Source organism: Schistocerca nitens, chromosome 6 (genome assembly GCF_023898315.1).
Source record: "Schistocerca nitens isolate TAMUIC-IGC-003100 chromosome 6, iqSchNite1.1, whole genome shotgun sequence".
NCBI lineage: Eukaryota > Metazoa > Arthropoda > Insecta > Orthoptera > Acrididae > Schistocerca > Schistocerca nitens.
The window spans coordinates 575,458,527-575,481,099 of record NC_064619.1 but is presented as its reverse complement, the minus strand read 5'-3'; the positions used below and the strand labels follow the sequence as shown (position 1 = coordinate 575,481,099).

General features: G+C 40.7%; 1 protein-coding gene across 2 annotated transcripts in view; it reads right to left on the bottom strand.

The window, feature by feature from the left end:
- Positions 1-20,953, bottom strand: part of LOC126262653 (GPI ethanolamine phosphate transferase 2) — a 116,605-nt gene extending 95,652 nt beyond the window's left edge. For both annotated transcript variants that reach the window (XM_049959422.1, XM_049959423.1), the window contains exons 1-2: positions 20,630-20,953; positions 20,238-20,436 (exon numbers count right to left, since the gene is read on the bottom strand). In XM_049959422.1, the coding sequence (XP_049815379.1) occupies positions 20,238-20,436; positions 20,630-20,802 (372 nt within the window). In that variant the 5' untranslated portion in view covers positions 20,803-20,953. The remainder of the gene's footprint in view (positions 1-20,237; positions 20,437-20,629) is intronic.
- Positions 20,954-22,573: the final 1,620 nt, after the last annotated feature.

Genomic DNA, 22,573 nt, shown 5'->3' with positions numbered 1-22,573 from the left:
TGATCCGTAACAAATTATGACAAACACTAATATACAGTGTGATCATAATCAAACTGACAGTGTTCTAAGTGCAGTGCAGGCTGCATACATTGCAAGATGGTGAAACGTCATAGGTTCGTTCATTAATCAGTAAGCTCGTCCGGTATGCTGAAGAAATAAAAGAGTTCCACTTTCTGCCACCAGGTGAAAGTATGGTGCTGTAAGCAGTCAGAATGTGAAATTTTTCCTTCTTTGATGTCAGTATGCTGTTTGTCATTTGGCGATTCGTGCTGATTTGTTTTGTAAAGCGACTGGTGGTGTAAAGGGATAACAACGTTGAAGTTTCCCATATGAAATTTAATGGCTATTGGGAAGAAAGATGGTACACCGGTGGTAAAGTTGCTTCATCAGAATGCCTGCAACAGCACTGCTGCGTTACAGAAATATCATCAACAGAGGCAGCTGCGAAGAGCCCCCATGTCAAAAAATGGGCTAAAGAATATGATCTAGAAAATCGAAGAAACAGGTGAATTAGGTGGTGCAGCAGAGAGATGACCAGGCTCATTCCCACAGCAGTTGTTGATGAAGTTCATGTAGCTACAACCGACCATGCATCACATGCCTCAAATTCTGCAACCAGTGCTCGAGCTGTGTCATGGGAATTCTCTTCCCCCTGGTGAGCAGTTCAAAAGATTCCGTGGTGCTCTGTACGTTGGTATCCCTACAAGATTCAGAATGCACCAAATGAAGCCCCAATGTAGGCTACAATGTCCATTTTTTTTTATTTTTTTTTTATTTATTTATTTATTTTTTTTTTTTTTTTTTGTCACGCCTGGAAATGGATGACATGTGGCCAAGGGATATTCTTTGGATGGGCAAAGCGCATTTTGCTCTGCACGGTGCCTTAAATGCACAGAACTGTCACATATTGGATTCAATTTTGTCACATGTTGCACTGGAATGTACTCTGCATTCAGCTTATGTGACTCTGTGGTGTGATTTCACAAGCTCCTTCATTCTTGGTCCATTTTTCTTCAACGAGATGACACCTCACGGTCCTGTTAGGTGTACAGTGATTTCTGCACATTATCAGGAACTCCTTGCACATGTGATTCCAGCTTTGCAAAAATGCAACTGTGTCCACACCACTATTTTCCTGCAAGATGGGCTAACACTACATGTCACTCGCTACATAAAAGATTTGCTTCAAGAAACCTTCCACAACAACCACGTCACCTCAAGGCAATTTCAACAAGCGTTGCTTTCAAGGCAATTTCAACAAGTGTTGCTTTCCAGATTCCCTGACCAAAATCCATGGGAATTGTGGTTGAGGGGTATCTAAACGATCATGTCTAACAGGGATGTATCTGGACTATTCCTAATCTGAAGGATAGCATATGAAGACATGTCACTCTGATTGCACAGGATATGTAGCGAGCACTTGTCAACCATGCAGTGTTTGGATGTAGCATGTTGATGAGTCAGTAGCCCATACTGAACACATGATGGAAATTGTTACCACATCCTAATAAACAAGCCACAAGCACCATTACCATGAGTTTGATTGTTCCTCCTCTTTTCTTGTGCCACACCAGTCTGATTGCTTCCAGCACCATATTTTCACCTGGTGGCAGAATGTGGAACTATTATTTTCTTCAACACACTCCATGAGCGCACTGGTTAATGAACATACCAAAAATGTTTCAGCAACCTGTGACGTGTACAGGTGACATTGCAGCACTCAGAACAATGTCAGTTTAATTATAACAACCCAGCACTGGCACTGGCACTAAAAGAAGTGTAAATGTGTAACGCTTCGAAAAAAAGCACTTATGTAACTTTACACAGAACATTATCAGCTGTCTGTACAGAAGAAGTTAATAGCTAATCTTTTACTTTGTCTTTCAATTTCTGGGATTCCATTTCCTTATGATGCCTATTAGCATCCTGTTATAAACTAACTGACCAAAATATAAAACGCCATTCTGAATCCTAGGCAGGGAAATTAGGTTTACTTCTAGTACTGTGACAATGAAAGTTTAAGAATCATCTGTAAAATATTTGGTAATCAACTTTACCTGATATTCTTCCTATGCCCATCTGTAGAATATATACTTTTTTGACCTTAGCTGTATCGCACTCACCAATAAATTATGCAATATGAGAGTACTGAGTGAAAGTAATATGACTGCATGTAAACATTTTGGATGCCCAGAAATTTCACACATGGAGTCTCGGCCATTGGGAGTTGACTGATCTCTACTTCTGCCAACTATGTCATTATATTTCTTTGTAATTGTATAATATGAGGGTCTTTTTTTAAATGAAGGATTCAGCTTTTTGATTTGAATAATTTGCATGCCAATTCCATTATTCTTGGAGCTATGGCTGGTGCAGATACATTTGAGGTAGTTATCAGTACACTTGTGCAATACGTAAACGTCACAATTTTTGACAAGTCCGCGGTGCCTCCTTTGAACAGTGATTGTTATTAAAATAAAGTTAAGATACTTTAAGACTTTCAGGACTGTTGAATGGCCATCTATCTATGGCTTTATAAAATTTTCTACAGGAATTCCACACTGGTCCCTCGCAAAATATTACAGACCCACTTTCCCTGTTCCCCACCCATTGTTCACAATTTGAAATTTATTTATTAGGCTGTCCCACTACTATTGTTACAACAACTGCTGCTATTATTGCTCAGTTACTGTCATGCAATATTTTAAAATAGCTCTAAGGAATTTAACAATTTTTTGAGGTTGCTACACCCACAAAGTGTTATTTCATGACGAATGATGTTGGTCACAAGCATACTGTCACAATACACCATTTCTTTCAGAGCAGTATCAAATGATTACTGAATCAGCAGTGTTCCTATACTATAATTCAGAGAAGCATAAAGGAAATGCTGCTAGACCATAAGCTGCATACCATAAATGCTCCTAAACAGTTTGCAGGTGATATTACTCCAAGGCAATTAACACTTAAACCTTACAGTGAGCTTTGAAGATGACTGGGCTCTGTCAACAGATATTTGGGGATGTCACAGTGGGACAGCAGCTCTCCTCCATGTTTCACATTTACTTTTCTATTTGTTTCTCTGGTGGTAAGCACAGATTTGTCTAGTGCCAAGTGTTCATATCATAATAATTTGCGAGATTTTTAATTCAATTCTGATCTCCTCACTTGTTTGACGTTGGGCAACAATTATTGTGTCACCTATTAAAAATCTCATCTCGTGTCTGACTGATCGTTCACTTATGGAAAATCCAGGTTGGAATGTAACAATATTATGAGAACGAAAGTTCTACTCACCATATAGTGGAGATGCTGAATCACAGATAGGCACAACAAAAAGATTTTCACACTTAAAGCTTTTGGCCAATATTGGCCAATAGCCTTTGTTAACAATACACACACACACACACACACACACACACACACAAAACTGCAGTCTCAGGCAACTGAAACAAAACCAGTTACCTGAGACTGCAGTCGTGTCTGTGAGTTGCGTTTGTGTGTGTGCGCGTATGTGTGTCTATTGTTGACAAAGACCATTGGCCGCAAGCTACAAGTGTGAAAATCATTTTGTTGTGTATATCTGTGACTCAGCATCTCTGCTATATGATGAGTAGCAACTTTCCTTCTCATAATATTCATCATTCACTTAACAATATTAAGCAACTGCAGAGCCCGCACATAATCCTAAGAGAGGCCTATTATTATTAGGCCTTTTTGGTGCTTCCATCAGCAACTATTGCTGTTCAAAGTGACACTTTCCAATGAACATTATGTGATGGCAATACATCAGCAATCTCCTGGGAAAGTATATAGGTTCTTGAATAATGTCTTGTGATTGTTCCATAACTTGCTCCTAGGTTAATGAATGTAATGGCTGTGAGTTCACTTGTATCAAATCTATAAGGCAGACAATATTATGAAAAGGATACATTCTTACTCGTCATACAGAGGAGACGCTGAGTCACAGACAGGCAAAAGACTGCTATACATATGAGCTTTCGGACAAAAGACCTCCTCCTAAAGAAGAAAGCACAGGCACTCATTTACACATGCACATGGCCACTGTCTCTGGTCACTGAGTAAGGACTGTGAACTGCAACAGCTTATCAACAGAGAAACAATCTGGCATGGGTGGTGGAGATAAGGAGGGTGGGTGAGGAGGAGGAGGAGGAGGAGGAGGAGGGATGGCAGGTTCGGGATGGAGGAAGGTGTAGTGCTGCTAGTGGGAGTCAGGAGAGAAAAAAGAATAATGGGTATGTTGGTGGAATAGAAGGCTGTTTAGTGCTGGAGTGAGAGCACGGAAGGGATAGGTAGGTGAAGGACGTGGACTAGCGAGGTTTGTCAGGGGTTACTGGGAACATAGATATATTGCAGGGGTAGTTCCCACCCACATAACACAGAAAAGTTGGTGTTGGTAGGAAGGCTCCAGATGGCACAGGCTGTGGACCAGCCATTGAAGTGAAGAACATTGTATTGGGCAGCATGTTCAGCAACTGGGTGGTCCACCTGTTTCTTGGCCACAGTTTGCCAATGGCCATTTATGAGGATAGGCAGCTCGTTGATTGTCATTACCACATAAAAAGCAGCACAATGGTTGCAGCTTAGTTTGTAGATTGCATGACTACCTGCCTTTGATGGGATAGGAATGCCTGTAACCGGACTGGAGTAGCTGGTGATCAGATAATGTATGGACCAGGTCTTGCATCTAGTTCTATTGCAACGATATGAACCATGAAACAAGAGGTTGGGAGCAGTGGTGGAATAAGAATGGACAAGGATATTGCAAAGTTTGATGGGTGATGGAATACCCCAGTGGAAGATGTGGGAAGGATAGTGGGGAGGATATTCCTCATTTTAGGATACAATGAGATACAGTCAAAACCCTGGCAGAGAATGTTATGCAGTTGCTCCAGTCCCAGCTGGCACGGAGTCACAAGTTCTTTTGTAGCCAGGTGTGTTAAGAGACTGGAGATACAACACGTGAGAAATCTGTTCCTTGGCACATATGTAGAGGGGTTGTTTACCACTACAGACGTGATGGCTACAGGTAGAGGACCAAGAGAAGTGAATGGGGTAGAAGATAGAGATTTTGGACGATGTTGTCAATGAATCTGAACCAGGTGAGGAGTTTGAGATTCTGGGTGGTTAGCAATAATTCCTCTAGTTGGCCCAAGAATAGGTTTGCATTGGATGGTGCCATGCAGGTGCCCACTTCTGTACTACAGGTTTGTTTGTAGGTGGATAGTTGGGGATAAAAATAGAGTTTTACCCTCCTGAGCTGGACCCATACTGTTGCTTTATATACAGACCAGACTAATATATTCCAGAGAAACAGTTAAACAGTTATATTTCAATGGCTACAGATGTGAAACTGACTTCAACCACTTTGTGATTGATAGTTACTTTCTGTATTTTAGTAAGTCTGCATTCTTTGCTTTGTGCTGCATCTTCGGCATTTCTAGTTGTAACAGACAACTGGTTTTTAGGTTCAGAATCCAGTCTTTGTGAAGTAATGCCAGACGTTCCATATTAGTGCATTCTACATGAGCAAATTGATAAAATTACGCAGCACAATTTGGAGCTATAGAAAAACAATTACAGTTCTCAAAGAATATTACAAAAGTAAACTGCTCAACTAAATGCCAATAATTTTACTTTTTGCATATCAATAATAATTGTATTTGTACCGGTTACATTCCTGTTTTGTTGCAGCATTTTTTTACTGACACCTGTCTTATGACTGGTAATGACATCATACATTAATTCCTACCATGTATTATTCTCTACATCTCTGCATAGCATTCTTTTCTTTCAGATTTCTCCAGTTTTGTCTGCTCTTACAAGTTTTCTCCTCTAATACTAATGCAAACTTAATTATTACTCATAAAAAAACATTTTTTCCCTCATATGTACATACAGAGGAATGGTCAATATTCAGGGATATGACAGGAATGATCAGTTGAAAATAAATAAATAAATAAATAAATAAATGAATAAAAAGCCTTTGTATGGACTTGTTTCCTATTCTGAATGTTTTTCAAGATAGAGCACAATTAATATACATTGTTATTTTTTCTTGTTTTATTCAATACTGTGTCAGGTTAACACAGGATGCTGAAACATCATAGTGTACTCGCAGCGTATGCTGGGGAAAAAAATAGTAATAATTCCACTATCTGCCACTAGATGAAAAAATGACGCAATAAGCAGTAAGAATGTGGTGCGGCTACACAAAAAGGAAAGGAACAATCAAACCCATAACAACACTGGTTCTAGCATTTTTATTAGGTTATGCTGCATCGATAACATAGTATGGTAGACAGTTGCTCGCTGCATACCTGCTGTAATCAGAGTGATATGTCATCATATATTATCCTTCAGATTAGGAAGAGTCCAGATACATCCATGAGTGACATGATCTTTCAGGTACAGCCTTAACGATAAGTCCCAAGGATTGAAGTCAGAGTATCTTGAAGACCACACATCTTGAAACTGCCTAGAAATGATGTGGTTGGTAGCAAAGGTTTCTTGAAGCAAATCTTTCACATGGCAAGTGACATGTTACCACCCAATCTTGCATGACAATAGTCATGTGGACACACTTGCATTCTCACAAAGCTGGAATCACATGTTCCACAAAAAGGGCCTTATAATGTGAGATGTCACTGTACACATAACAGGCCAGTGAGGTGTCATCTCCTCGAAGAAAAACTGATTGCGAATGAAGGAGCTTATGAAACCACACCACACAATCATGTTAACTGAGTGCAATGGATGTTGCTGCACAGCATATGGCAGAGCAAAACCCAATACGTGACAGTCCTGCGCATTCACAGCACCGTGCAGAGTAAAATGTGCCATTCATTTCCATGCGTAAAAAAGAGCAAAGGGTAAAGTCATGGCACTGCAGCCTATCTTGGAGTTTCATTTGGTGCACATTCTGAATCTTATAGAGATACCAGTGTAAAATGCACTGCAAAATCTCTTGAACTCCTGAGCATGGTGAAGAGAATTCCCATGACACAGCTCGAGCACTGGTTGCAGAATTTCAGGTGTGTGCTGCATGGTCAGCTATAGTTACAGCAACTTCATCCACATCTGCCAAGGGAATGAAGCTGGCCCTCTCTGTGCCCCACCACCTAATTCACCTGTTTTTCCACATTTATAGGTCATATTCTTTAGCCCATTTATTGACATGGGGGTCTTCATAGCTGTGCCTGTTGGTGACGTTCCTGCAATACAGCACTGCTACTGCTGCCAACCTGATAAAGCAACATTACCGCCAGTGCACAGTCTTTCTTCTTATTGAGAAGAAAGACATTGTGTTTCCTATGGAAAACTTCAACATTCTTAGCCCTTTGCACCAACAGTCACTTCACAAAAGAAATCAAAACACGTCACCAAGCAACAAACAGTATACTGACATCAAAACGGGAAAAATTTCACATTACAACTGCTTATAGCACAATATTTTTGCCTGCTGGCAGAAAGTGGAATTATTATTCTTTACAGCATGCTCTGCGAATGCAACAATTAACATATCTGTGATGTTTCAACAAAGACCTCATTTGAATACATTACGGCGTAATATCACACAGCTCTCCAAGCCACTGATGGCTTTCCAGACTTTGGAGCCACAACTTATCATTCAAGTAGCTCCTCAATTGACACCATGACGTTGAAAGGACACTATTCCAGTACTCACACCCAGAAATAATCCCTAGTGATGCCAGGAATTGCACATGGGTTCTGGGCGTGGTAGTCAGATATGCTGACCACTCAGCTGTGGAGGTGAACTATTATTCATAACACTAAACACAATTTTCTATCTTGGCCTGCTCTTCTCCATTTAAACAGCAAGCTAGCAATGTCGACATTCTTACACATTTCTCTTGCATTATGGAAAAGCCATGATGAAATATAATACGCAAATAAAAAATGATCACTAATCATAAAATCGGAGACAGCAACCCTTTTAATCGGTGAGTTGCAATGCAATACTTATTTACATATTTTGCTTTTCTCTTTGGTTACATCTACATTCATACTCCTCAAGCCACCTGACGGTGTGTGGCGGAGGGTACCCTGAGTACCTCCCTCCTATTCCAGTCTCGTATTGTTCGTGGAAAGAAGGATTGTCGGTATGCTTCTGTGTGGGCTCTAATCTCTTTGATTTTATCCTCATGGTCTCTTCACAAGATATACGTAGGAGGGAGCAATATACTGCTTGACTCTTCGGTGAAGGTATGTTCTCGAAACTTTAACAAAAGCCCGTACCAAGCTACTGAGCGTCTCTCCTGCAGAGTCTTCCACTGGAGTTTATCTAGCATCTCTGTAACGCTTTCGCGATTACTAAATGATCCTGTAACGAAGCGCGCTGCTCTTCTTTGGATCTTCTATCAATCCTATCGGGTACGAATCCCACACCCGTGAGCAGTATTCAAGCAGTGGGCGAACAAGCGTACTGTAACCTACTTCCTTTGTTTTCAGATTGCATTTCCTTAGGATTCTTCCAATGAATCTCAGTCTGGCATCTGCTTTACCGACAATCAACTTTATATGATCATTCCATTTTAAATCACTCCTAATGCGTACTCCCAGATAATTTATGGAATTAACTGCTTCCAGTTGCTGACCTGCTATTTTGTAGCTAAATGATAAGGGATCTATCTTTCTATGTATTCGCAGCACATTACACTTGTCTACATTGAGATTCAATTGCCATTCCCTGCACCATACGTCAATTCGCTGCAGATCCTCCTGCATTTCAGAACAATTTTCCATTGTTACAACCTCTCGATACACCACAGCATCATCTGCAAAAAGCCTCAGTGAACTTCAGATGTCATCAACCAGGTCATTTATGTATATTGTGAATAGCAACGGTCCTATGACACTCCCCTGCGGCACACCTGAAATCACTCTTACTTCGGAAGACTTCTCTCCATTGAGAATGACATGCTGCGTTCTGTTATCTAGGAACTCCTCAATCCAATCACACAATTGGTCTGATAGTCCATACGCTCTTACTTTGTTCATTAAACGACTGTGGTGAACTGTATCAAACGCCTTGCACAAGTCAAGAAACACGGAATCTACCTGTGAACCCGTGTCTATGGCCCTCTGAGTCTCGTGTACGAATAGCGCGAGCTGGGTTTCACATGACCGTCTTTTTCGAAACCCATGCTGATTCCTACAGAATAGATTTCTAGTCTCCAGAAAAGTCATTATACTCGAACATAATACGTGTTCCAAAATTCTACAACTGATCGACATTAGAGATATAGGTCTATAGTTCTGCACATCTGTTCGACGTCCCTTCCTGAAAACGGGGATGACCTGTGCCCTTTTCCAATCCTTTGGAACGCTACGCTCTTCTAGAGACCTACGGTACACCGCTGCAAGAAGGGGGCCAAGTTCCTTCGCGTACACTGTGTAAAATCGAACTGGTATCCCATCACGTCCAGCGGCCTTTCCTCTTTTGAGCGATTTTAATTGTTTCTCTATCCCTCTGTCGTCTATTTCGATATCTACCATTTTGTCATCTGAGCGACAATCTAGAGGAGGAACTACAGTGCAGTCTTCCTCTGTGAAACAGCTTTGGAAAAAGACATTTAGTATTTCGGCCTTTAGTCTGTCATCCTCTGTTTCAGTACCATTTTGGTCACAGAGTGTCTGGACATTTTGTTTTGATCCACCTACCGCTTTAACGTAAGACCAAAATTTCTTAGGATTTTCTGCCAAGTCAGTACATAGAACTTTACTTTCGAATTCATTGAACGCCTCTCGTATAGCCCTCCTCACACTACACTTCGCTTCACGTAATTTTTGTTTGTCTGCAAGGCTTTGGCTATGTTTATGTTTGCTGTGAAGTTCCCTTTGCTTCCGCAGCAGTTTTCTAACTCAGTTGTTGTACCATGGTGGCTCTTTTCCATCTCTTACGATCTTGCTTGGCACATACTCATCTAACGCATATTGTACGATGGTTTTGAACTTTGTCCACTGATCCTCGACACTATCTGTACTTGAGACAAAACTTTTGTGTTGAGCCGTCAAGTACTCTGTAATCTGCTTTTTGTCACTTTTGCTAAACAGAAAAATCTTCCTACCTTTTTTAATATTTCTATTTACGGCTGAAATCATCGATGCCGTAACCGCTTTATGATTGCTGATTCCCTGTTCTGCATTAACTGTTTCAAATAGTTCGGGTCTGTTTGTCATCAGGTCTAATATGTTATTGTCACGAGTCGGTTCTCTGTTTAACTGCTCAAGGTAGTTTTCAGATAAAGCACTTAAAAAAATTTCACTGGATCCTTTGTCCCTGCCACCCGTTTTGAACGTTTGAGTCTCCCAGTCTATATCCGGCAAATTAAAATCTCCACCCAGAACTACAACATGGTGGGGAAATCTACTCTAAATATTTTCCAAATTATCCTTCAGGTGCTCAGCCACAACAGCTGCTGAGCCCAGGGGCCTATAGACACATCCAATTACCATGTCTGAGCCTGCTTTAACCGTGACCTTCACCCAAATCATTTCACATTTCGGATCTCCGTCAATTTCCTTCGATACTATTGCACTTCTTATCGCTATAAACACGCCTCCCCCTTCACTGCCTAGCCTGTCTCTCCGGTATACATTCCAATCTGAGTTTAGGATTTCATTACTGTTTACGTCTGGTTTCAGCCAACTTTCTGTCCCTAGTACCATATGGGCGTTGTGACCGTTTATTAATGAGAGCAGTTCTGGGACCTTTCTATAGACGCTCCTGCAGTTTACTATTAGCACACTAATATTGTTATTCCCTGTTGCATTTTGCCTACTCCTACCTTGCCACGTCTCAGGAGCCGTCTTGTCGGGCCTAGGGAAGGAATTCTCTAACCTAAAAATCCCCCATGTGCACTCCACACGTACTCCGCTACTCTTGTAGCCGCTTCCGGCGTGTAGTGCACGCCTGACCTATTCAGGGGGACCCTACATTTCTCCACTCGATAGCAGAGGTTGAGAAATTTGCACCCCAGATCTCCGCGCAATCGTCCGAGCCTCTGGTTTAAGCCTTCCACTCGGCTCCAAACCAGAGGACCACGATCGGTTCTGGGAACGATACTACAAATAGTTAGCTCTGATTACACCCCGTGAGCGAGGCTTTCCACCTTCACCAATTCCGCCAACCATCTGTACGAACTGAGGATGACCTCTGAACCCAGACGGCAGGAGTCATTGGTGCCGACATGAGCAACAATTTGCAGTTGGGCGCACCCAGTGCTCTCTATCGCCGCCGGTAGGGCCTCCTCCACATCTCGGATGAGACCCCCCGGCAAGCAGACAGAGTGAACACTGGCCTTCTTCCCCGACCTTTCCGCTATTTCCCTAAGGGGCTCCATCGCCCGCCTAACGTTGGAGCTCCCAATAACTAATAAACCCCTCCCCCCGTGTGCCTGCTCGGACCTTGCTGAAGGAGCAGCCACATGTCCACTCACAGGCAGAGCGGGCGATGCCACACGGCCAGCCTCCACATTTACCCTCCGCCTCGTGCGCCGCGAATGCCGCTGAACCCGCCACTCCCCTTGGGGAGAGGGTGGCCCAACTGCACCCGGTACCCGCGAAGATGTCTCGACAGCAGGGACAGTGGGTGAAGCATGTAACACCTGGGGTGTACCTTGCAACGCACCAGACTCCCCACTGCCGTCACACTCCGAGGCAGCAGCCTGAAGACGGCTGACCGCGGCCATCAGCACGTTCAGCTGTTCGCGAACAGTGGCCAGCTCCTCCTGCATCCGTACGCAGCAGTCATACATCCTATCCATCCTAAGGAATCAATTTACTGAAGAGAGTTAATCAACTTTTAACTAGACTGCTAATTCACTAAAGGCGGCTGATTATTGACTAAACTGTGATTGCTAGCCACTTCTTGTAGAAAACAATGAAAATAGCACTACCTGTCTTTGGACTGTATTGAAAACAAACACTAGCACTACTGGCACTATGGTTGACTAAAGGGACTCTCTCTGACTGTATTCAAAACAAACACGAAATCTATGGAACACTATTAATAGCACTCGACAATTAAAGCTTCCTAAAACCAAAAACACACGGAAGAAGAAGCGACAAGTAAGAAAAATACAGTTCATACTTAAATTAAGGTAGCTCGCTGCACAGCAGACGTGAAGCAGACGGCGGTTAGGACGACACTGACACTACTGGCACTATGGCTGACTGAAGGGACTCTCTCTGACTGTATTCAAAACAAACATGAAATCTATGGAACACTATTAATAGCACTAGACAATTACAGTTTAGCATCAGTTCAAAAGAGGGCACATTTGAACTTTAACTTTGAGTATAGCTCTGAATTCAGGTGAAATGGTATAGGCACAGTGGGACAAACATTTGCAAGGGTAGTTAGATGGTAAATACAAATCTACCCTGACAGTTCATCCTTTGTACAACACATTCTTGTCTGAAGCAGACCTTAAAATATAGGCATTTCCAAATGCTAGTAATAGCACAGATGCTAGTACTAGCACTGGTAGACACGTCCATGCAATAGCAGTTATGATAGATGAAATGAAATGTCGTGTGACAAGGGCCTCCCGTCGGGTAGACCGCTCATCTGGTGCAAGTCTTTCGATTTGACGCCACTTCGGCGACTTGCGCGTCAATGAGGATGAAATGATGATGATTAGGACAACACAACACCCAGTCCCTGAGCGGAGAAAATTTCCGAGCCAGCCGGGAATCGAACCCGGGCCCTTAGGATTGACAGATACAAGAGAGTCTGAAAATGGGCAGCTCCTGAATTATTCTACACTTCACAGGTTCACTCATCAGACCTATTCTAGTTTAACAATAAGCGTTTTTCTGGGACATTCATACTTTGTATTATAAACATTTACCAACTGGCAATCCACATAGGACAAGGCAACTCAACTTTTACGTTACCAGGAAACCATGGGATTAATTAAAAAAACAGGATTTCCATACAGTTAGTAAAGAGGGTGCTACGACTCAAATTTTAGGTAGGTGAGTGCAGAACCTTTGGTACATGTAATTTAAAATTATTACAATTAATTTGGGGACTTTATTACACACACACACACACACACACACACACACACACACACACACTCTATATGCACAATAGAATTTGGCCTCTTTTGTGGGGATGCTGGAAGCATAAACACATTATCAGTGCCTAGCCTACTGGCTGCTGTGAGGGGGTAGCAAGCCTCACCTCTTTCTTGTGTGGCAGGCAGCACACTGGAATCAACACTGCATTTCACAGTGCTTACTACAATGTTACAGCATATCGTATTATTTAGTAGCTAAAAATGGCCACGGGTGGATTCACAGAAACCTGAACTCATCCAGTTTTCACAGATTCCTTCACCCCCAGAAAAGTGCCAAGTTTTATTGTGTTTACAGGACACTTACCTGCTATAATCATCATCATCATATTATTATTATTATTTCATTAGCCTGAAAAGGGCCATAAATTCCTAAATATACTATCATTGACATATTGTGTAAGATGTATTTACACAATCTGTCATTAACAACCAGTAACAGGTTCTACAAACATAATCTCAATACTTTTTTAAAAAAAATATCCCATAGTGCACCTTCCTGAGGTGGTACAATAAAGAGCTAATTTTGGTATGCACTTTTCATCGATGCTCATCCCCAGTGCCCAGATTTTTAGGGTTTAAACTTATAGAACCTAAAAAGGCCTTAAAAGGGCTAAACAACACTGTCACAGAAAATTAATACTAAGGAAAATCAACAATGTCGACTCACACACTTTAAGAAGAGACACAATAAATTTACACACTGCACTGAAATCAAGAATATGTATACCACACAGTCACTTATCTTTATAATATGATAATGTGTCAGCATGCTGCTCTATAAGTGACACCCGAGTCTACTATTTTGGTAGTTTGGAAGGTATAAGAAATACAGGTCGCATTGAAACCAACACTGTGCATTCATTTTGACATTTCCACATGCCACCACATTGGAACAAACCCAGCCAGCCCTTACTTAAGTACCATCCAACAATACGGAGGTGTACTAAAGGAACAAATCAGTGACACTTAAATCAATCTATTTTTGTAGTTATGCAGTAAAGTTGCGTGGTGGGTTGACTCGCATTGAGTAGTGTGCTCTAAATGAAACTGTCATGCCTAGACAGAAATCATGAAAAACTGGTCTTTTCTGGCTATGGACTGCTGAAGACTCCAATTTCATGACTGATGGCAGCGTCATTTTTTACGAAGCCTGTAAAAAAGTAAGTAAACAGAAGTTCTTTTATACCATTTCCATCATCTGCTAATCTTCCTGCTTGCCTTCTTTCCTTGGATTTTCAAATTGGAATTTAAAATTAGTTTACCGACATGAATATTCAATCCAATTACAGTTTACATTTTACATGATCACATTCTTATTTTTTTGTTACTACCATCTTCTTAGTCTTTGTTTGTTTGTTTTAATTTTAGGTAAGTCACAATAAAAAGGCACTTTTCCTTCAACACAAAGATTCTGTAACTCATAGTAAAAGTGTCACTAGGAAGAACAAACAACAGATTCAATCATCAATTTCGTCTATGACAAGTAGTGCAGTGGGCAGCTTTACTCCAGACTTGTCTGATGATTTAGTGTTGGCTAATGTGCCTTGAAATACACTACAGAAAACTAAATTTAAGGGCTTCCTGTAGAGTATCAGCGGCTGCAGTATTCCAGACGAATCGACACTGCACAAAAATTATTTGCAACAAGTATATGAGAAGGCTATTGCTGATATTAAAACAGAGATTGATGAGCACCGTAATTGGCATTCAGTCAACAAGGCCACTTACAGCTGTGGCAGATTTATAGCTAATGTTGCAGCAGGGAAATTAGATTCCATGACACCAGGAAAATCCCACAGATTCCTGTGTTAAGAATTGGAAAAGACAAAGCCCGCACCATCAGGAATGCCCTATGCATTCTATGGCCTGGAGAAGATTGGGATGAGAAATTTTTGCTATTGGTGACAGACTGTGCTACCTATACATTAAAATTGGAGCAGCACTGAAAGAATTGTATCCCAGTGTGATCCATTGCACCTGCCTTACCAATATCCTACATCTTCTCACAAAGAAAGTGAGAAGTAATTGTCCTGAGGTTAACGGTATTATTTCCTCTCTTAAAGTATTTCTCAAAACTTCTAACTGCATTCAGTCCTTTGAGGAAATAGCTCCAAACATTCTCTTCTCACCTGAACCCATACTTACATGTTGGTGCACCCGACTCCTGGCAGCTTTATATTACAATGAACACTACCAAAAAGTCAGAGGTAATATACACATTCAACTCTAGTGAATCAGCTTGTACCAAAAAAGCTAAGACAAATCTTAAGAATAACAAGATTATTGAATCCTTGGCGTTTTTAAGAGCTCATTTCCAGCATATACAAGGGGTGTTGGACATTCAAAAAGAAACAAGACGGAAGCATAATTACAGAAACCAGCACCTATATGTTTAAGTATTGACCCTGACTGTTGAGACACTTGTCCCACTGTGACACAAGGTGGTGGGAAATTCCCAGGGCCGCAATGTTAACCAGTTCCACACGTACAGCTGGACATCGTCATCCGATGTGAATCATTTGCCCCTCAGAGCCTTTTTAAAGGGAACAAAAATGGCGTAATCCCAGGGAGAGAGGTCTGGACTGTATGGAGGGTGGCCAAGAACCTCCCATTTGAATTTCAGCAGGAGTGCCATGACTGTTGGCCATATGAGGCTTCACATTCTCATGGAGCAGAATGGTCCCATGGGTAAAATTGCCTGGGAGTAATCTTGTTGTTGTTGTTGTTGTTGTTGTGGTCTTCAGTCCTGAGACTGGTTTGATGCAGCTCTCCATGCTACTCTATCCTGTGCAAGCTTCTTCATCTCCCAGTACCTACTGCAACCTACATCCTTCTGAATCTGCTTAGTGTATTCATCTCTCGGTCTCCCTCTACGATTTTTACCCTCCACGCTGCCCTCCAATGCTAAATTTGTGATCCCTTGATGCCTCAAAACATGTCCTACCAACCGATCCCTTCTTCTAGTCCAGTTTTGCCACAAACTTCTCTTCTCGCCAATCCTATTCAATACCTCCTCATTAGTTACATGATCTACCCACCTTATCTTCAGCATTCTTCTGTAGCACTACATTTCGAAAGCTTCTATTCTCTTCTTGTCCAAAACTAGTTATTGTCCATGTTTCACTTCCATACATGGCTACACTCCATACAAATACTTTCAGAAACGACTTCCTGACACTTTAATCTATACTCGATGTTAACAAATTTCTCTTCTTCAGAAACGATTTCCTTGCCATTGCCAGTCTACATTTTATATCCTCTCTACTTCGACCATCATCGGTTATTTTACTCCCTAAATAGCAAAACTCCTTTACTACTTTAAGTGTCTCATTTCCTAATCTAATTCCCTCAGCATCACCCGATTTAATTTGACTACATTCCATTACCCTCGCTTTGCTTTTGTTGATGTTCATCTTATATCCTCCTTTCAAGACACTGTCCATTCCGTTCAACTGCTCTTCCAAGTCCTTTGATGTCTCTGACAGAATTACAATGTCATCGGCGAACCTCAAAGTTTTTACTTCTTCTCCATGAATTTTAATACCTACTCCGAATTTTTCTTTTGTTTCCTTTACTGCTTGCTCAAAGCTCATCTTGGTCATAGAAAAACATCAGCATAACCTTTCCTGAGCTCATGTGGGCGGCCTTGGTGTTTTTTTTTTTTTTTTTTTAGTGGTGACCCTGGATGCTTCCACTGAAGACTTTGTCATTTTGATACTGGTTGAAAGTGATGACACCATGAAACGCATTCCCTTCCCGATCATAGCGCTCCAGATGAGCAAGACAGTGGGTCATTCAACATGCTTTCTGGTGTGTTTGAAGACTGTGGGGGCTCCCATTGGGCACACACTTTGCGCATGTATAGTCGTTCCTTCATGATGGTGTGAACACTTCCAATGCTCAATCCGACCACGGCAGCTATGGCTTTCACTGTCACTCGGCGATCCTGCGTAAAGAGAGCATCCACCAGCTGGACAATGTCATCGGTAACTCAGCGTGGTGCTCCAGACCGTGCATCATTGGCTAACGACACCTGTGCTTCCGTGAAGCACTTGTGCAAGGCATTGACCCTTGCAAGGGACATGCAGTGTTTGCTGTACACTTGTGACATTCATCAATGAATGTTCGTTCCTCCTACTCCTTCTGCTGTCAGAGAACGAACAACACCTCTTTGCACTTCTGTTGACACCTCCATATCATAGCTCTGTATAGTCACGTGACGTGCACGCATTCCCTCTATCAATGGGCTGTGAACTTCCACACTCTGGTTGGAACCACACCTCGTTACACACGCCACGATATTACCCTCCTGTCACTAGTTTGCGCATTCCAGACTCTGGCTCGTTTCTTTTTGAACGCCTTTTATACTTGATGCATTACAACAACTAGGGTCCACATTTCGATCACTGAAAGATGCGGGTGTAGATTTGTTTTCTGAGTTGCAAATGTATCTGGTAGAAACACCTGGTTCAGTGGGTACAGTGTGCATCACTAAACTAAGGAATATGATATGAAGAAAATGTCCGCCATTATTCAGAGGGACAAGTTCAAATGTGGACTGTATAGGGGCCACAAGGAATTGCATTGATGAAATATGCACTATTGATCTCCTTTGTTGTAGAAAGGTAGTAATTACCTGTGCTAGTTCAAAATAAAAAGAGAATGCAGAAGAAGGAGTTCCAGGTACATCACTTCACTGCTGACCATGATGAGTGGGTTACTTCACACACTGTATAATGACTTAAGAAATTACAGAGCTACATTTTATCAGTTTTGTGAGAATTTCAAGTTGGTGGGTTTCCCGAGATGAAATGACAAAAAAAGGACACAATTTTCAGGAAAGCAAACTTGCCAGAAAAAAGATTTTCCACCTGTCCCTTCGTAGCTAATATTTGTAAACTGCAGTGACGTTTACAGCTCTAGATGTAAATTTATAGTACACATAGGAGTGATGTTTTAGTTTCTATTTGAAAAGTGTATTATTATAAATTGAAATTCGATTTACAAATGTTTTACACAAAAAGTAGGAAAACTGCCTCTTTTGTTTATAGCTCTTACATCTTAAAATAATTCTACCATGTCTGATGTATCGGACCATTAAAGTCACTTGATGCAGCAGGACACACAGTTGTGCTGTTTCAGTCCAGAAGTTTAGAGGAAAACCCATATCCTGGATAGTAAAATGTGCTGTCTGTGATGTAAAGTTCTTGTGATTGGAGTGTAGCAAGACTGAGGAAACTGTGGATTGATAATTTCCATGATTTGCAACAGATCCAAGTCCAGTAAGTGTACTGTTCTAAGTAGTTTCAATGAGATTGTAAAGTGGAGGGGCTTATTCTTTGAGTTGGGCTTCATTCATTGCACTTATAATTACCCAAAACCTTTCCCCCCAGGTTGTGGTTTGAATGGCTCAGAGATAGATTTTTGATCCCACCTGAATCTTGCAGATAAAATACTTGGTGTCAAATCTATCCATAGTGCTCACATGGGTGGAAAAAACTAAGTCGCAGGTAGCGCTTGGCAGGTCTGCTGACCTACTGGTGTGGGAGCAGCCATGTCGTCTTCAACTGGCAGTACCAACAGGGCTGCCAATAGACCCTTGTGGCTGCCGTTTTGCTGGCAGAGACGACACACTCAGTTAGCTACCTGGTGCGACAGGCGCCATGGCACTCAGTCTGGCATCTCTGCCATCAGACCTGCTGTGGCACCCCAGTGTGGTAGGACTCTTAATGAAAAGATTATGGCTCACAGACTAATGTCTTGAAACTTGAGAAGAGCAATAACAGTGCAAGAGCAGATAACTGTCTAGACATGTGACATACATGTAGGTGACATTTCAGAATCAATACATGCAAATGTCACTTTCTGTTGTGATACCACTGGGGAAATTCCAGCAGTAGACATTACTTTGGCATCAGTTATACTATTATAAAGAAATACTTTTACTCATATTCAGCTCCTCTTATGTTCCATATTACACTTGAAACTTCTTGAGAAATAGTGAACAGACAGTCCACTGTTCACCTATTCTGAAATTGTGATCATTGTAGTGAGTATTGTATTGTTATTCTGTGTCACTTACAATAGTCATAAAGACATTTAATTTTATACAATTTCGGACAAAACTGAGGCTGTCAGTTTCAGGTATCACAAAATGTTAGTCGGCTACACATATTAGTTACATTAAAAAAGAAAATTAAGGCAGAGGGATGATAAATTTGGCTTACGCACAAAAAAAATGTTGAAGGTATTAGCAATTTTTTAGTTGTATCAAAAATGGAGATGAGCCATGAATGTGGCACTCAACGCATTAAACCAACTGCCAGTCATCGGGTAGAGACCAAAATAACATGAAATTTAGGAAGCTCAGTACTAAAGAAGTCTATGTGCACAATGCTAACAATATTAATACTGCTAAGTGTCATTGTGAAAAGAACTGAATTGTAACATGACAAAATTGAGACATAATCTGTGGAAAATAATATATTTGCCAAGGCTGTTCTTGTGAGTCATTACAGTAGTCACTTACATTTTATAACTACATCACATATGTAACACCATCCCTACAGCTCTGACCTCATTGCCACCCATTTTCCCCTTGGTACCTCGTATCCGTCGTTGTTAAGACTCCTAGTCCATGACTGACAGACTGTCAGCCGGTTATCACAAATGGCTAAAAGTCACTGATCAAAGAACAGCAGTATGCAACTGCAATACACCAATAATAAGTAATAGAGTAGAAAATAAATGACCATACAATAAACATCTCTCTACATATTTAACCTCCTCTTTATCTTTAGGCTCCTTACGTCAAGTAGGTAATTACTTTCTTGATAACACTAATATATAATTTATTTATGATCTATGGACAAATGAATTATTTATTTAGGATTGTAATCATACATAACATGTCATGTCCTTTCAAAGTGAACAGAGAGATGAAAATATGTACAAACATATACTTCCTTTAGTCCGGACTTCATTCCATTTCTAAAAGTCTCTGTTCATTGGTATATGTTGGTTTGATTATGGTAAAATAGATGGAATACTTTTGGAAGCCAACAGATTCACAAATACTTGTGCCTCTACTTTCAATCAACATACCTTAATCCTTGGCATTGTTACTGTGGGTGGGCTAACTCTTCCTACGTACTGGCATGCCGCACTTTCTTTAATCAAAGATGCAGTGTAGGGCATGTTTCTCAGCCCAGTTTCCCCTTCAACAAAGTCCACTCTTAAGGCATCTATTATGATTATTATCAATTTCTTTACAAGCGGTTTGTACAAAGCACTTGCATTCACCCTACAACACAAACGCAGTTTCTGAATAATAAGGTACATTTTTAGTTCTATAGTTATTAGATTCAAATAACATTCAGATCTATGAGATAGGAAATTTTTCGATGCCTTTAATATTATTTACGAATCTATTGCCTCGAATTTCAAGACACAAACGATCACACAATATTCATTAAAGCTGTTCTATATTTACGCACCTAGTATTGCCGACAAAATTAGGAACATCATCTTTTGTCGCCTTACGGGACTGCAAGTATGATGTCGGGAAGAAACCAAACATAAACAATGCCATGAAACACACCACTATTAGAAGATAACAGAGAGAACCACATTGCTTATTTCTAACGTCGTTACCAACAACAAAACTCATTTGTACACTACACGGTCATAAGAAATCCCTGCATTCGTAACCACCACTACACACTATCTTTTCCTTACACAGGGGAATGCGGGACAGTGACATGTTTCAAAGCCGACCACGCTGTTGTGTTGATTAGATTACAAAATTTGTCGTTTGAGACGATGGTATCGATTGACGTGAATTATCGACTACCAACGCAGCGCAACAACCAGCTCTGTCAACACGACACAACAGTCAACCATTATTCAGCCATGATTCAACCCACTGTACCGTCACTGATCTCTGTTAACTGCTTGCAACAGGCAGATCCGTCACTCAACGGAACTGTATGCTTACAACATGAGAAAATAACAGAAGACGAAACCAAAAAAATTACAGTAAATATGCCACCCGTGGAACGAACAAATGGCAGGGAACTAGCACAGAACACAATATCACCATGTAAAAAGACTGAGGAGGAAGCCGTACCGGAGTGGGCAGTTAAAAACAATAGATCACGACGAAGCAACAGGCAGAAGTTAGCATCCAAACAACATACGAACGATTTTTTATGGCCCAACCCAGTGCCGAAGAAAACAACCAAGAAGAAATCCAGGACCCCCAGGAGCTGAAAATCACGTCAGAACCAAAAACACTAAAGCCTACTCTTCAAGGAAGTAGCCAAACAAGAAACATACCTCTCATACAACTGAATAATTCTTTAACTCTCCTTATAATAATGTACAGGGCTTAACTAATAAGCTATATGAGCTAGAGCTCCTTTTGAATCGTTAAGGGAAGGACATTTCTATCGTGTGTATAACTGAACACTGGTTACAAGAACTACAAAAATGTGCAGTTGGGATTTCAGACTTCCAGTTGATCAGCAGCTTTTGTAGGGAAACATACAGAGGGGGTGGAACATGTATATATGTAAGAAAAAGTATTAAATCAAACGAAATTATGGTTTAAAATGTCTGCTGTAATGAAAAAGATCTTGAATACTGTTTATGTAAACTAACAGATAGTAAAATTATAATTGCACGTATATATAAATCTCCATCTGGCAATTTTTAATTATTCTCTGAAAATTTGGAAAATCTTCTGAACTATCTAAACAGACAGTCAAAATACATAATTGTGCTTGGGGATTTCAATATAAATTTCAGGGACAACTGTAAAAAAGGGTAAAAACCTGTTAATCTACTAAAAACATACAATATGGACATGTGTGTAGAAGATACCACCAGATACAGCAGCAAAAATGAAAGCACTACAGACCAAATATTCATTGACAAATCAAAATGTGGCTTTAAATGTGAGGTATTGCATACAGGTTTCGCTGATCATCAAGCAGTGAAAGTAACCTAAGATAAATCTCATGAGAAAAGTGACAACAGGGGATATATTGAGGGAAGATTAATTAATGATGACAGCATTAGGGTCTTTAATGTTAAAAAAATGTAAATTGGGATGTTCTGTAGATATAAAATTCAACAAGTCCTTGTCAAATCATAAATACTGCTATGATATTTCATTCCCTCTGAAGAGAATTAAGATAAACAAAAAATCTAATTCATGGAAATCAAAGAGTCATTAGAAAGTCTTAGAATGCTATATAAGTGTGCAAAGCAAAATACTATCTTGAAACCATATGCCAAGTGTTATAGGAAAAAGCACAGGGAAGCTATAATTGCTGCAAAAAGGAAGCACAATGATTCATATATCAGAAAGTGTAACAACAAAATGAAATCTGTCTTGAAAGTTATTAATAATCATACAAGCCAACATGAAAGTGCAA